At 42.0% G+C, this 12,857-nt stretch overlaps 1 protein-coding gene across 1 annotated transcript in view; it reads left to right on the forward strand.

Annotated features, from left to right (window-relative positions):
- The window catches only part of Nedd4 (NEDD4 E3 ubiquitin protein ligase), a 111,318-nt gene that overhangs the window by 68,428 nt on the left and 30,033 nt on the right, over positions 1-12,857 (forward strand). The window contains exons 9-11 of the mRNA XM_051197406.1: positions 5,987-6,037; positions 7,418-7,479; positions 9,888-9,990. Of these exons, the coding sequence (XP_051053363.1) occupies positions 5,987-6,037; positions 7,418-7,479; positions 9,888-9,990 (216 nt within the window). The remainder of the gene's footprint in view (positions 1-5,986; positions 6,038-7,417; positions 7,480-9,887; positions 9,991-12,857) is intronic.

The following is a 12,857-nucleotide window of genomic DNA, read 5'->3' on the forward strand; positions in this document are numbered from 1 at the left end:
ATCAAATTCTCTTTTACCTATCTCTCTTTTCCCAACTTCTGGCCAGAGATATGGTCTTTCTTTCTTTTCTCTGATTACTTTCGCTGTGGGTGCCTATGTGTGCACATGCTTGTGGAAGCCTGAGGTTAATGTCAGGGATCGCCATCGATGGTCCCCCACTACTCTTGGAGATGGGCGGGGGTCTCTCAATCAAGCCTGTAGCTTGCTGACATGACTAGTTTTACCAGTCAGGGACACCTCCAGGCCTCTTAACATTAAAGTTGGATTTATAGGCCACTGTAGCTTCTGGAGAGTGGGACTGTGCGCTTCACATTTGCAGGCAAGCACTTGAGCCAGTGAGCTGCCTTTCCAGGGCTCTGAATACCTTTAGCGGCCTTATAACGTACCCAGCCTGATTCACCTCCTATAACCATTCATTCAGTTCACCCTCGTGAAAACTGCCTGTGTCATTAAAAACCACCTTTCCACCAATATTTAAAACCTTTAGTTATGGAAATTTTCAGACAACACAAGAAATTAGAAGGGACGATGCAGAGAATGTGTGCCCACTCAGTTTCAGACACTGTCAACACTCTCAGCCATTCTGTCCCATTTTCTGTTTCCTGTTTTAATTGTATTAATGTTGTCTTGTGACTCCCGTTTCCTTCTTCAAGGACTCCCCTGTTTGTTGCTGGTTAAGGAAAATCCTACAAAAATCCCAACAAACAAATTATACTTTTTAGTATATTTTCTTATAGAATACTTTGATAGGGCAGCCTGCATAAAAAGACAAAGACATCTTACTTTGTTTTTTAAGATTTGTTTATTGCTTTTGTATGTATGATTGCTTAGTTGTATGTATATTCCTGGTTTGCTGACATTGCATGTCAGAAACCAAGAAAGAGTGAAGAAGATTCCTTCATTTCCTTCATGAAACTGTAGATTGGCAGGACATGGTCATTTGTGCCTGTAACCTCAGCCCTCAGAAGGCTGAACCAGGCCACACAGCAAACTCTAGTCCAGTCTGGGCCATACAGAAGAGAAGTTAATCATGTATGTATGTATGTATGTATGTATGTATATGTACACATATAAAACATTGATAAACCCTAAATTAACAGCAATATGTAGCCTGCTAGTGCTAACTGTAGCTCAGTAGTTTTTGAATTTCAGATTTGTTTTCCTGTGTGCTGTGGCAATGAAAGTGTAGGTAACACAGTTAAACAGTGAGGTCATACCATACGCAGTGCAGAGAGGCTTGCATATTGTTTGTTTTTACTTTGTGTGTGCTCCTGTTTATAGGGTGTATATGCATGTGGAAGCCACAGGTTGATGTCAAATGTCCTCCTCTGTTGCCCTCATTGCCTCTGGAGCTCATTTATTGGGTTAGCTTGGATGGCCAGTGACATTCAGGAACCATCTTGTCTCTAACTGTAGTGCTGGGATTATGGGTTCACAGTATGACATCCAGCTCTTTTTGATTTATTACTATTTTTGTTTGTGTAAAGGTGTTTGGCTTGTATGTATGTGTACCGTGTGTGTACGGTGCCTATAGAGCCTAGAAGAAGGCATCATACCCTTGTTATGGGCACTTGTGAGCTGCCAATGTGGCTTCTGAGAACCACACCCAGGTCCAGCCATCTTTATTCCAATATGCCCATATTTTTATGTAAGCTCTGGAGATCCAAACTCGGATTTTTATGCTTATACAGCAAATGCTCTACTAACTCAGCAATCTCTCAGGTCCAAGTAATTACTTTAGCTTTAAAAAAAAAGTACTATTTAAGTCTTCTTAGATGATATTTAAACAGTTAAATGAAGACCTCTTGAGTTGTAGATTTTTACCTGTCAATGATGTATTTTTTAGAGGTCTTATCAATAGGGGGTCAGGGTTATAATTTCAGCAAACTTGAAATTTGGTGTATTATACATGTGTCATTTCTTGTATAACCTTCTAATCTGTCCAACTTTACCAACAATGTGCAAATTCCCTATGGTGGCTTCCATGTGTCAAGGATGGAAGGAAGGATGGCTCATGGCCACTAGAAGGCAGGAACAAATGGTCATGTCTGGGAAACACATTCTTCATAAAGATGAAACCCAGTTTAGACTCTTGAGATGAGAAAATCAAAAAACGATCCCAAAGCATAACACATTGTCAGAGCAGTGAAGAGCCTGGTCTGGGGCTTGGTAAGCTCCTCATTCAAGTCCAGGATGGAGGAAGCCAGCAGGTCATGGGGAGTGACACAGGCCATGTAAAGCTCATGGTAATTGATTCAGCTCTGCTGAACATTCTGGCCCTATAGACTAGACATGTAGGACTCAGACAGAAGGCACCTAAGAAATCAGTGAGACCAATGCTACCTCTATGTAGTCTCATTTCCTGTCATAATCCTTTATGATCTCAAATTACTATTTCTTTGCTAGTGCCTTCTGTGTGTAATGAAAAATGCTTCATTTGGGACCCCTCCTTTAACAAAGGACTTTCCTTGAGACAGAAATGTTCTGTTCCAGTTTTTTAAAGTTATTTGAACCAAGCATGGTTCCTTTATAGACCCTGAGCTAAATCACACACACAAACACACACACACACACACACACACACACACACACCACATGTACACGTGAAAATCATGTACATGTACACCACAGTTAACACAAAGAGGAAAAAAAGCATCTATAATTCTAATAAAAATTTGTATTAAAACATGAATTTGGATTTTCCCCCATTTTATGTTCTAAAGAGTATTATTTGGTGACCAGACTGTTCAGAGTCCCTTGCATTCTGAATTCTTGCTCATATTTTAGGCCTTCTTAAATAACTTACATTTCCCCCAGTGTAGGTTTGCTCCTAAAGCAAGCTGCCTGCCCCTCAAATGTCAGAAATGACTGCCACAGAGATGTACTTGGTACTCAGAGTGTGGAACAATTGCTTGGCCAGGGACACGGTAATGAAGATCACAGATGCACTTGCTCTCATAGGAACGAGTTTAAGATGGTTATTTTTCCGTTGTAAATGGAAAAAGCACCTCCGATTGCCCTGCATTTATGGCAGCCATGTGTCTGGACTTTCCAGGGGAGGCCTCTGGTTCATATCCTCCTCTTCAGACCACCAGACAGGTCATTAGTTTGGGGAAATTACTCGTTCTTCTGATATTGGAAGTTCAGTTCTTGAGGACATTTATTTTATATAGAAGTTCAGAATTGTTCAGAGGTCAGAGAGATGGCTCAGGGTAAAAGTGCTTGCAGCATAAGCTGGGAAACCTCTCGTTCTGAGTTTGATCCTCAGACCCACTATGAAAAACTGGATATGGTGGCAGAGGCTTTCTATAATCCTAGCACTGGGGAGTTGGAGACGAATGGGTTCCTGAGGCTTGTTAGCCAGTGAGCTCCAGGCCAACCAATGAAAGGCAAACAACTGTCTCAAAAAGGAAGGAAGATCATGAGGCTGCGGAGATGCCTCAGTCAGTAAAGTGCTTCGTGTACCAGCATAAGGACTAAGTTTGGAAACCCAGAGCCCCATAAAAAGCTGCGTGTGTCAGCATGTGCCTGGAACTCCAGCACTGAGGGGGCAGAGACAGGAAGATCCCCACAGTTTGTTGGCCAACCTGCATAGCCAAATCAGCTCCAGATTCAGTGAGAAACCCTGTCTGCACCAGCCTGCAGCCTCCACAGGCACTCACGTGTGCACTCACACATGTTTACACATCCACCCACACTTAAAGTGGATAGATTTCATATGGATTGTATGTCAAAGCTGTTTCGAAAATAATTTTATTATTTCAATTGCTTGTATGTAGGTGTAGAGGTGGGGTAGGTGGGGATATGACTATGGCTGTGAGTTAGTGTCAGGTCCCCTAGAGCTGGGGTTACAGGTGACTGTTAGGTGGTAGGCTGCATGCTGGGAGCGATTTGGGTCCTCTGCAAGAGCAGCACATTTTGTTGTTTTTGTTATTTATATGTAAAGGCATGTTGCTTGCACATATGACTGTGTGTCTGGTCCCTAAGCAGGCCAGAAGAGGTTGTAGGATCCTTTGGACCTTGAGTTTCAGATGGTTGTGAGCCACCACATGGTTGCTAGCAAGTGAACCTCAAGTCCTCTTACGTGCTGAGCCATCTCTCCTCTTTTATTTCCTCCCTTTTTTTTTTCAAGACAGGGCTGCCCTGTAGACCTGGCTGGCCTCAAACTCAGAGATCTGCTTTCCTCCCTCTTGCTATTGCTAGGATTAAAAGCATGTGCCACCTTCACCCAGCGCATTTCTCCTCTCTCTCTCTCTCTCTCTCTCTCTCTCTCTCTCTCTCTCTCTCTCTCTCTCTCTCTCTCTCTGTGTGTGTGTGTGTGTGTGTGTGTTTGTTTTGTGTATTAGTTCTGGGATTTGAACTCATGTCCTTAAGCCTGCAGAGCATGCTTTGACCCACCAAGCTGCCTCCCAGCCCCACAGCTAGTGTTTTTGATGCTCTTCATTCCTCTCTTTAGCCATGAACTTCTCTCTGGTGCCTTCCACCATGTGAGTGCTCCTCCCACGTATCCTGCCAGCCTGCCAAATTCACCTCCCTTCGTCTGCCATAGCCTCTTTGTCTTTGTTTTAGTTTTGAGAGATGTTTCTTTGCTAGGTGAAAATTCCAAGTTCTTTTGAGCTCTTGACAGGCATCATTCTTTTGTCTCCTTGATTCCGGTGTTTTTAATGGGTGACCTGCTGCCATTTGTATTCTTTTCTAAATCGTGTGTGTATGAGGACTGGAGAGATGGCTCAAATGGTTAAGAGCACTGGCTGATCTTCCTAAGGACTCAGATTTGGATCCCATCACTCACATGGCAACTTACAACCATCTGTAATTCCAGTTCTAGGAGATCAGACACCCTTTTCTGGCCTCCCCAGGCACTGCATGCTCAGGACTTACGATGTTCATACTAAACACCCATATGCTTGAAGTGAGAGAGAGTGTGTATGTGTGTGTGTGTGTGTGTGTTATGAGTGCAGTGCTGAAGGACACCAGAAGAGGAAGGCATTAGACACCATGGAGCTGGTGTTATAGTCCACCCAATATAGGAGCTGGGAATCAAACTTGGGCCCTCTGGAGAAGTAGCAAGCACCTCTTCAGCCTCACCATGTGTGTTTTTGTTCCCTGTGGACAGTGTTTTGGGGTGTTTATTTTGTTTTGGCTTTCAAAATTTTCCTGTTAATCTCCAGCATTTAATAATGATGTACTTATCCAACCCTTTTTCATATTTTCAGGTGTCAGTTCATTGAGTTCATTGAAACTTCAGCTTCTGTTTCCAAAACTTGGGAAAACTGCCTACTTTTAGTTTTTCAAATAATTTTCTGCCTTATTCTTCCCTATGTTTCATGTCTAGTAAGTTTCCCCACATATAGTTCTTAATGGAGGATGTGCATTGTGTTATCTTTCCTTGAAGAGTCTTCGCTCCCATTCTAGCTATTCAGCTTAGCTGGATTACAAACGCTGCCTGTTATCTGTGCTCAGTCCTTTGTACCTTTGACTGTGGTGGTGCAGGGATCAGCAAGGGTCAGGTGGACTTTATATAGACATTTATGGTCTCTTTTTTCGGGGCTTTCCTCGCTTACTTTCCTGTACCACTACGAACTCTATGCCTACTTTCCCACCCCTCGTACCAGAGCATTGCCCATGTTTGCTTTAGGACTAGATGCCTCCATGTGTTTCCCATTGTTTGGCTGTGAATCCTCCCCAGCGCTGTTCTTCCTTAGGGGTGGCTTCTCCTCTTCTGCCGCCATCCTGTTCTGCATTCAGTGTTTTGTGCTCTGCCTAAGTATGTAATCATTATCTGCAGAAGGACTGGTTGTTACTGTTGAAGTCTTTACCAGACGTTGGGCCACTTTACTTTCATTGACTTTCCCTTAGTGTTTCAGTGGATTGAACAACAACTTACTTGTGTGTGTGTGTGTGTGTGTGAATGATTAAGTTTCTCTACAGAACATAATAATGGAATTGAATATATCAGTAATACTGTTTCTTCTTTCTTTTACAGACAAGAGATGATTTCCTTGGCCAAGTGGATGTCCCTCTCTATCCTTTGCCGGTTAGTACAGTTGTCTATAATTTTGGTTGTTGTGTTTGTGATTTTTTTTTTAATTTAATAACTGCCAGTGTGAGTATATAAGCCATTTTCTGAAATTCGTCTCAGTTTTCCTTCTTACAGAATCTTCTGTAAGATTCCCTTACATTAGCTCCAACAGGAAACAGAACTGTTGGGATTGGTTAGCAAGATGAAAACAGGGTTTAAAGGAGAGGGGTTTGGGATTACCCTACTAAGCAGAGTAGCGAGCACCTGGGCTCATGGAAGGGAAGTAAGAGACTGTGCGTCAGTGAAAACTGGAAACCCTAAGAACCGAGGTGGAAGTACAGCAGTAGGAAGGGCTTAGAGGGTGGCTGACAGGGCTGGAGCAGTGGCACCGATGTTAATTAAAAGAACTGTCATAGAGGACCCAAGTTCAGTTCCCTGCATTCTTCTGACAGTGCACAACCACCAGAAACCACAAGTCCATGGCATCCAGTGCTCTCTTCTGGTTTCTGATGGATCCTGCACACATGTGGTACATACTGAGAACACATTTCATTTCAGTGGAAAGTTGGAGAGATGAAAGTTTAAGAGGCAGTTAGTGGCAGTACACAAGTAAACTGTGTAGGGAAATGAAACGGGAGGGGTTGAGTGGTCTCACTGTCCAAGTAAGCAAGATAAAGGACCAGATGGAAACCTTAGTCAACATGGATGGGTCAAAAGAAAGCCAGAGGATAGAATGGAAAAGAACCAAAGAAAGGAGTGTCAGAAAATTTAAGGAAACTATTCCACATTATATTTGATAACCCATTCCTGTAATCTTGAAACTTGGGAGGCTGAGGCAGGAGGATTACTACTTTGAGTCCAGCCTGGCTTCATAGTGCGAACTTTCCTATGAATACATAAGTAAAGTTTGAAGGTGTAGAGGATAGTAGATGCAAAAGCAGAGACATAATAAAAAGCAAAGGGTTGATGAACTTAAAGAGCAGGAAGACTCCTCTGTCCATGTTCAAGACTCCTGGCTCTGGGCAGTATTTAGTGGTCTTAAGCTTTCATGAATACGTTTGACCTACTCTTCTTTTCCAGGCTGTTGATGTCTTTGTTCTAGAATTCTCTCTAAGCAACCCAGCCTGCCGACATTACACGTATCCCATGTTTATCTGGTGCCAGGGTTCCGCCCACACTGCACTGTTGCTCTATTGACTGCCTCCTGCCTGCTCCCACCCTGCACGCCACCTGCTCTGCTGGGTCCCTGCCTAGTTCTGCAGTTCTTGTCGTACAGAAAGCTAAACCATGCGGTTATCAGCTAACCCTCTTAACAAGTTAAAACTGCCTTTTCTCATTCTTCAGCTATGTTTTCCATTATAGTTCATCGGTCTTCTTTGTTCTTTGTCATTTTAGACTGAAAACCCAAGGATTGAGAGACCATATACATTTAAGGATTTCGTTCTTCATCCAAGAAGGTCAGTAAATAAAGATGATAGCATATTAAGCTTAAGTTTTTTGAGATTTTATTTATTTTTATTTTATGTATATGAGTGTCAACCTGAATGTGTACCTCACCAGTACAGTACCCAAGAATGCCTGAAGAGGCTGTTGGATTCCCTTGGGAATTACAGGCAGTTGTGAGCTGCATGTGGCTGCTGGCGATTGAACCATCGAGCCATTGCTCCAGTTATACTCGTACTAAGTTTTTTATGTCTTCATTAGACCTTTGCCCTCCTTTTTGAAAATCCAGGATTTAAATGCCCTGTAAATAAGCAATTCAAAAATATTGTATTTTTCTTTTAAAAGCTTTAGTTACTTTAGATGTTAACATACACTGAGGTGGCCTGAAGAAATGTCCAGTGATTAACAATGGACCCAGCACTCATGCTGAGTGGCAGCCTCAAGGGATCTAATGCCCTCCTCTGGTGTTCATGAACATGCATACAAAATATACACACAGATGCACATACTTCACAAATGTGAAGTGCTTGGTTTACGTTGCAAATAAAATTATAAAACACATACAGAAAGTAGGAAACACCAACCCCCCCCTTATTTATCACATAGATAGCTGTTGTTCATGTATAAAAAAATGTCCAACGTGGTATGCATAACATCAAATTCAGGTAAAAAAAAATATCTAACTACATTTTGCAAATTTTAATTTAAAAATATTTTAGAAGACACATATTCAGAGAAAAATCGCATGAACAGAGTAAATTTAGACCCAAGTAGCATCCTTGTAATTCCATTTTCCTGAACTAATGTTTTTTTTTTGTTTTGTTTTGTTTTGTTTTGTTTTTTGAGACAGGGTTGCTTTGTAGCCTTGGAGCCAGTCCTAGAACTCTCTCTTTAGACCAGGCTGGCCTTGAACTAACAGAAACGCCTGCCTCTGCCTTCCTAGTGCTGGGATTAAAGGCATGCATCACCACCACCCAGCCATGTGTAATCTTTTGTTTTGGTTTGGTTATTTGAAACAGTTTTTCTGTCTACACCTAGCTGTCCTGGAGCCAGCTCTTATAGAACAGGCTGGCCTTGAACTCACAGAGATTGCTGTGCTCTGCCTCTGCCTCCCGAGTGCTGGGAATAAAGGCATGTGCCAACCATCACCTGGCTAAGTGGCTAATTTTTTTAAGAGACTTTTTTATTATTTTATTTTATGTGTACCAGTGTTTTACCTGTGTGTGCGCGCGTGTGTGTGAGTGTGTTTCCCAGTTGCATACAGTGTTCAGGCAGGCCAAGCCAGAAGAGTATCAGATCCATGTGGGTTCTGGGAATCTAAAACAGATCCTATGTAAGAACAGAAAGTTGGTGGTGCACGCCTTTAATCCCAGCACTCGGGAGACAGAGGCAGGTGGATCTCTGTGAGTTCAAAGCCAGCCTGGTCTGCAGAGCTAGTTCCAGGACAGACTCCAAAGCTACACAGAGAAACCCTGTCTCGGGGAAAAAAAAAAAAAAAAAAAAAGGTGAAGAAGGTGCTCTTACCCACTGAGCCATTTCTCCAGTTCCCTAAAATGTCAATGTAATTTGTAAGTGAAACTCCTTTTGGTCTTTTGTGACACACACACCACCAGTAAAATCAATTTAGAATGTGAGATTTACCATTATGCATCCAAGTAATAGACCAAGGACATCTGGGAAAGCCATAGCATTTACTTTAGTTATTTTAAACTAAGAAATGTATTTGAACAGTATATTATGGGTACTTAATTTTTTTTTCCATTTAAAATGATTGCGTTAACCTATTTGTTATAAAATTAAAACAAAATAAAGGAGCCTGTGCTTTGTGGTTGTTTTGTTTAGAGAGGAGTCCTATATTTAATTCCTGTAGATGTCTAGGCGTTGAATCTCTTTTCTGCCTTTAATTTTGGACTGATTGTAATGTGTGCATACCAAGAATAGCTAAGCAAATATTTTCCCTCTTGTTTCCTTGCCCTGCTAGCTGGCCCTTCAATTGCTAGAAACTCTATGTAGTATCTTTTCCTTAGAGGGAGAGGGAGAGGAGAGGAGAGGAGAGAGAGAGCTGAAACCATGTCTCCTCTTTGCATTGACTGTGCTGCAGACACTATAGCCACTCAGTTTCTGCTTTGCCTCTGATTACATCATATCATCCATGGGTTTTCTCTGACCCTTTCTTTAACCATCCCAAACACCTTACCTGTAGTGTGATGGCCTTCCTTCCTCCTTTCTCTCCCTCCTCCCCCCTTCCACTCCTGTTTTCTTTGATGAATGTTTCCTATCTTCACAGAAACATGACCTTGAAAACACACACGTGTGTGCGTGCCCCCACCGCAGTAGCCAGCAACGTGTTCTGTAAACTCACCAAGCAAATACTTTCTTCTTGGTATTCAAGTTTTTTGAATAACTGTTTTCTTTTCTACAGTCACAAATCAAGAGTGAAAGGTTACCTGAGATTAAAAATGACTTACTTACCTAAATCCAACGGCTCGGACGACGAGAATGCAGATCAGGCTGAGGAATTAGAGGTGAGATTCCCAGAAATATTTGCTTCACTGCAAAGGAGCTGTCTTCTGTCGTTCTACACCCTTGGTAGGAAATACTGTTGTTCAGAGAAGCTAACACATGCTGTAAAATCACCAGGATGTTGATTTGACCAAGTCTTAAGTGGTTCTTTCGTCTGAAGCCATTTCTGTAGAATGGTTGCTATTGGTAGACTTAAAGGTTGATAAAGAACATTTTTTAGCTGGACGTTGGTGGGACCCGCCTTTAATCCCAGCCTGGTCTACAGAGAGAGTTCCAAGACAGGCTGCAAAGCCTGCTTGGGGAAAGGGAGCATTCTAGAGCAGAGAGTGAATTAGCAAAGCTTTTTGTACTTATTTAGTGCATTAATGAGATTATGCTTTGTGGGGGAGTGTGTGAAAATAGAAGGAAAGCTGTTCTTTCAAGTCATAGAATACAGATGACCCCTAATGTCATGACTGAGGCTTATTATTTCTCTTAATATGCATCTACCTGCTTAATGTACACTTTTTAAATATTTTTATTATGTGTGAGTGTTTAGCTTGCATGTATGTCCACACTTTATGTGTATGCCTGGTGCTCATGAAGTCAGAGGTTGTATTCAGATCTCTTGGGACTGGAGTTACAGTCACTGAGCTGCCATGTGGGTGCTGGGAATTGAACCAGTATCCTGTGCAAGAGCAGCCAGTGCACTTAACTGCTGAGCTATCTCTCCAGCCCCGGTTTATATTTATTCATTCCTTTTCCTTCCTTCCCTCTCTCTCTGCCTCCCTTCATCCCTTCTTCACTCTGTGCATGCGTGTGTCTTCCACGGTACACGAGTAGAAGTCAGAGGACAGCTTGCAGAAGTTCATTCTCCTCCCTCCCTCCATGAAGGTCTTAGGGACTGAACAGATCATAATGCTTGACAGCAAACTTCTTTTCCTGTGAAGCCATCTCACTGGCTCAAAGTTTAAGCTTTCAGGAGATTGGGGTGGGGGCTGGGTAATAAATGTCTGTGCGTGGCATTGTGGTGCCAAGGGCATCTTACATTGTGGGATTCTGTTTGAAATGAAGAGGGTCTGCTGTGAAGAGAAAAAAGACTTTTTTGGAGACTTGACGGGATTTATTCCTCTGGAACATGCTCCAGAGTTTGCTTGCACAGGGATCACAGGCACCTCATTCACGGTTCGCTTCTGTGGTATAGACTGGCTTTGCTTCATGCTGTGGCCTCCCATCGCAATGTTTGAATTCCTTCAGAGTCCACCTTATAATTTCAGGAGATGTAAGCGTGTCGTTTATTTACGAAAGGGCCAAGGAATTCAGACACACAAATGTGCTTATTTATCTTACTGGGTAGCCAAAGACCAGAGAAGTCTTGCCTGGTTCTTTGACATCTAGTTTGTGACTAAATATTTAAAATTCTGCTACTTGAAGAAAACAATTGTAGTTTTGGAGGGAGGCACACTCTGGGCAGCTTGCATTTCTGAGTATCGTGTGGCTCGGCATAGCAGTTAGGTAACATTTCCTTCTGTGCTCTTTTGCCTTAGGGCTAGCTGTATGGATTTTACAAGATTAGGGTAAAATGTTTGTCTAAGCACTTTGTACTTGCTTTCTGGCCACACTGACTCCGTTAAATTGTAGGTATTTGCATATTGGCTTTGAGAGTAGTAATTAGGATTCCTTGACTTGCAGAAAATTATTTTATGAGAAAAATAGATAATCCATGTTTCTTAGAGGAATCCTACCCAAAGACTGAAACCATTATCTTTACAGTAGTATTTGGGGTACAATTGTACTTTATCAAACTTAAAACCATTCCATCTTTTAAAGCCCTAAATTAAGTTACATTTTTTTTTTAACTTAATGAATTTACATGAACTACACTAAAGCAGATCTTTAAGAGAGAAATAGACATTTTCAAAGAGAATGGAATTTGAGCAACAGGGGAAAAAAATGAGGCATTGACTCCCATAGAAGTAAAAAGAAAGATAAGTAGGAGTAAGTTAAATGGGACTTTAGGTTTCCAGGTAGAATCCCCCACCAAGTAGCTCTCCTATGTCCTGTCCCTGCCCCTTATCCCCTCTTCTTCCTCAGCCCCTACCTCCCACATCTCTTCTTGGTGGCTGCCCCCACCCCCATAGGGTCCAGCCCACATCTGCCGGAACATGCATTGCCAACACAGAGTCTTTAGTGCCCAGAACAGAAGCCCAGTATATGTTAAATTATTTTTATCTGCCATGGTACCAAAGACTTTTCCAGTGTATCTTGCTCTGCTTTGATTTAGCAGGGCCTGGGCACATATGTTTGTGGTTTTCAAGTCAAGCCTATACTTTTTCTCTTGTGCTTTCTGGGTTTGCTGCCATGTTTAACATTTTCCTACACTTGGAATATATTACTTTAAATTTCTCCAAATACTCTTTGGGTTTGTTTTTTTTTCCCCCAAGACAGGGTTTCTCTGTGTAGCTTTGTAGACCAGGCTGGCCTCGAACTCACAGAGATCCACCTACCTCTGCTCCCCAGTGCTGAGATTAAAGGTGTGCTTTCTTTTAACATTTGAAGATTAGTCTCTAGTGTATCCTGGTATAAGGTAGGGATCCAAATTAATTTTTTCCCAACAAGTGCCAATTATCTAAATAATCTTCCTATTTCCCCACAGAATGAAATTGTGTTTGTCATATGCTGAAACCCTCTGAGCTTTGTTCTTTCTGGGTTTCCTGGCTGTTCTGGGCTGTCTGTACCATCCCGCTCAGTGCCAACAGCTGCAGCCTACAGTGTTTTCTTTTACACATTCATCTCCACGCCTCTCTTCTTCCTTAGAAGATAAATTGGTTATATCTTGTTTGTATTTCTATTTGAACTTGAGAATTGTGTCTCAGTATTTTTAAAAATC

The sequence above is a fragment of the Phodopus roborovskii genome, unplaced genomic scaffold (genome assembly GCF_943737965.1).
Source record: "Phodopus roborovskii unplaced genomic scaffold, PHOROB, whole genome shotgun sequence".
NCBI lineage: Eukaryota > Metazoa > Chordata > Mammalia > Rodentia > Cricetidae > Phodopus > Phodopus roborovskii.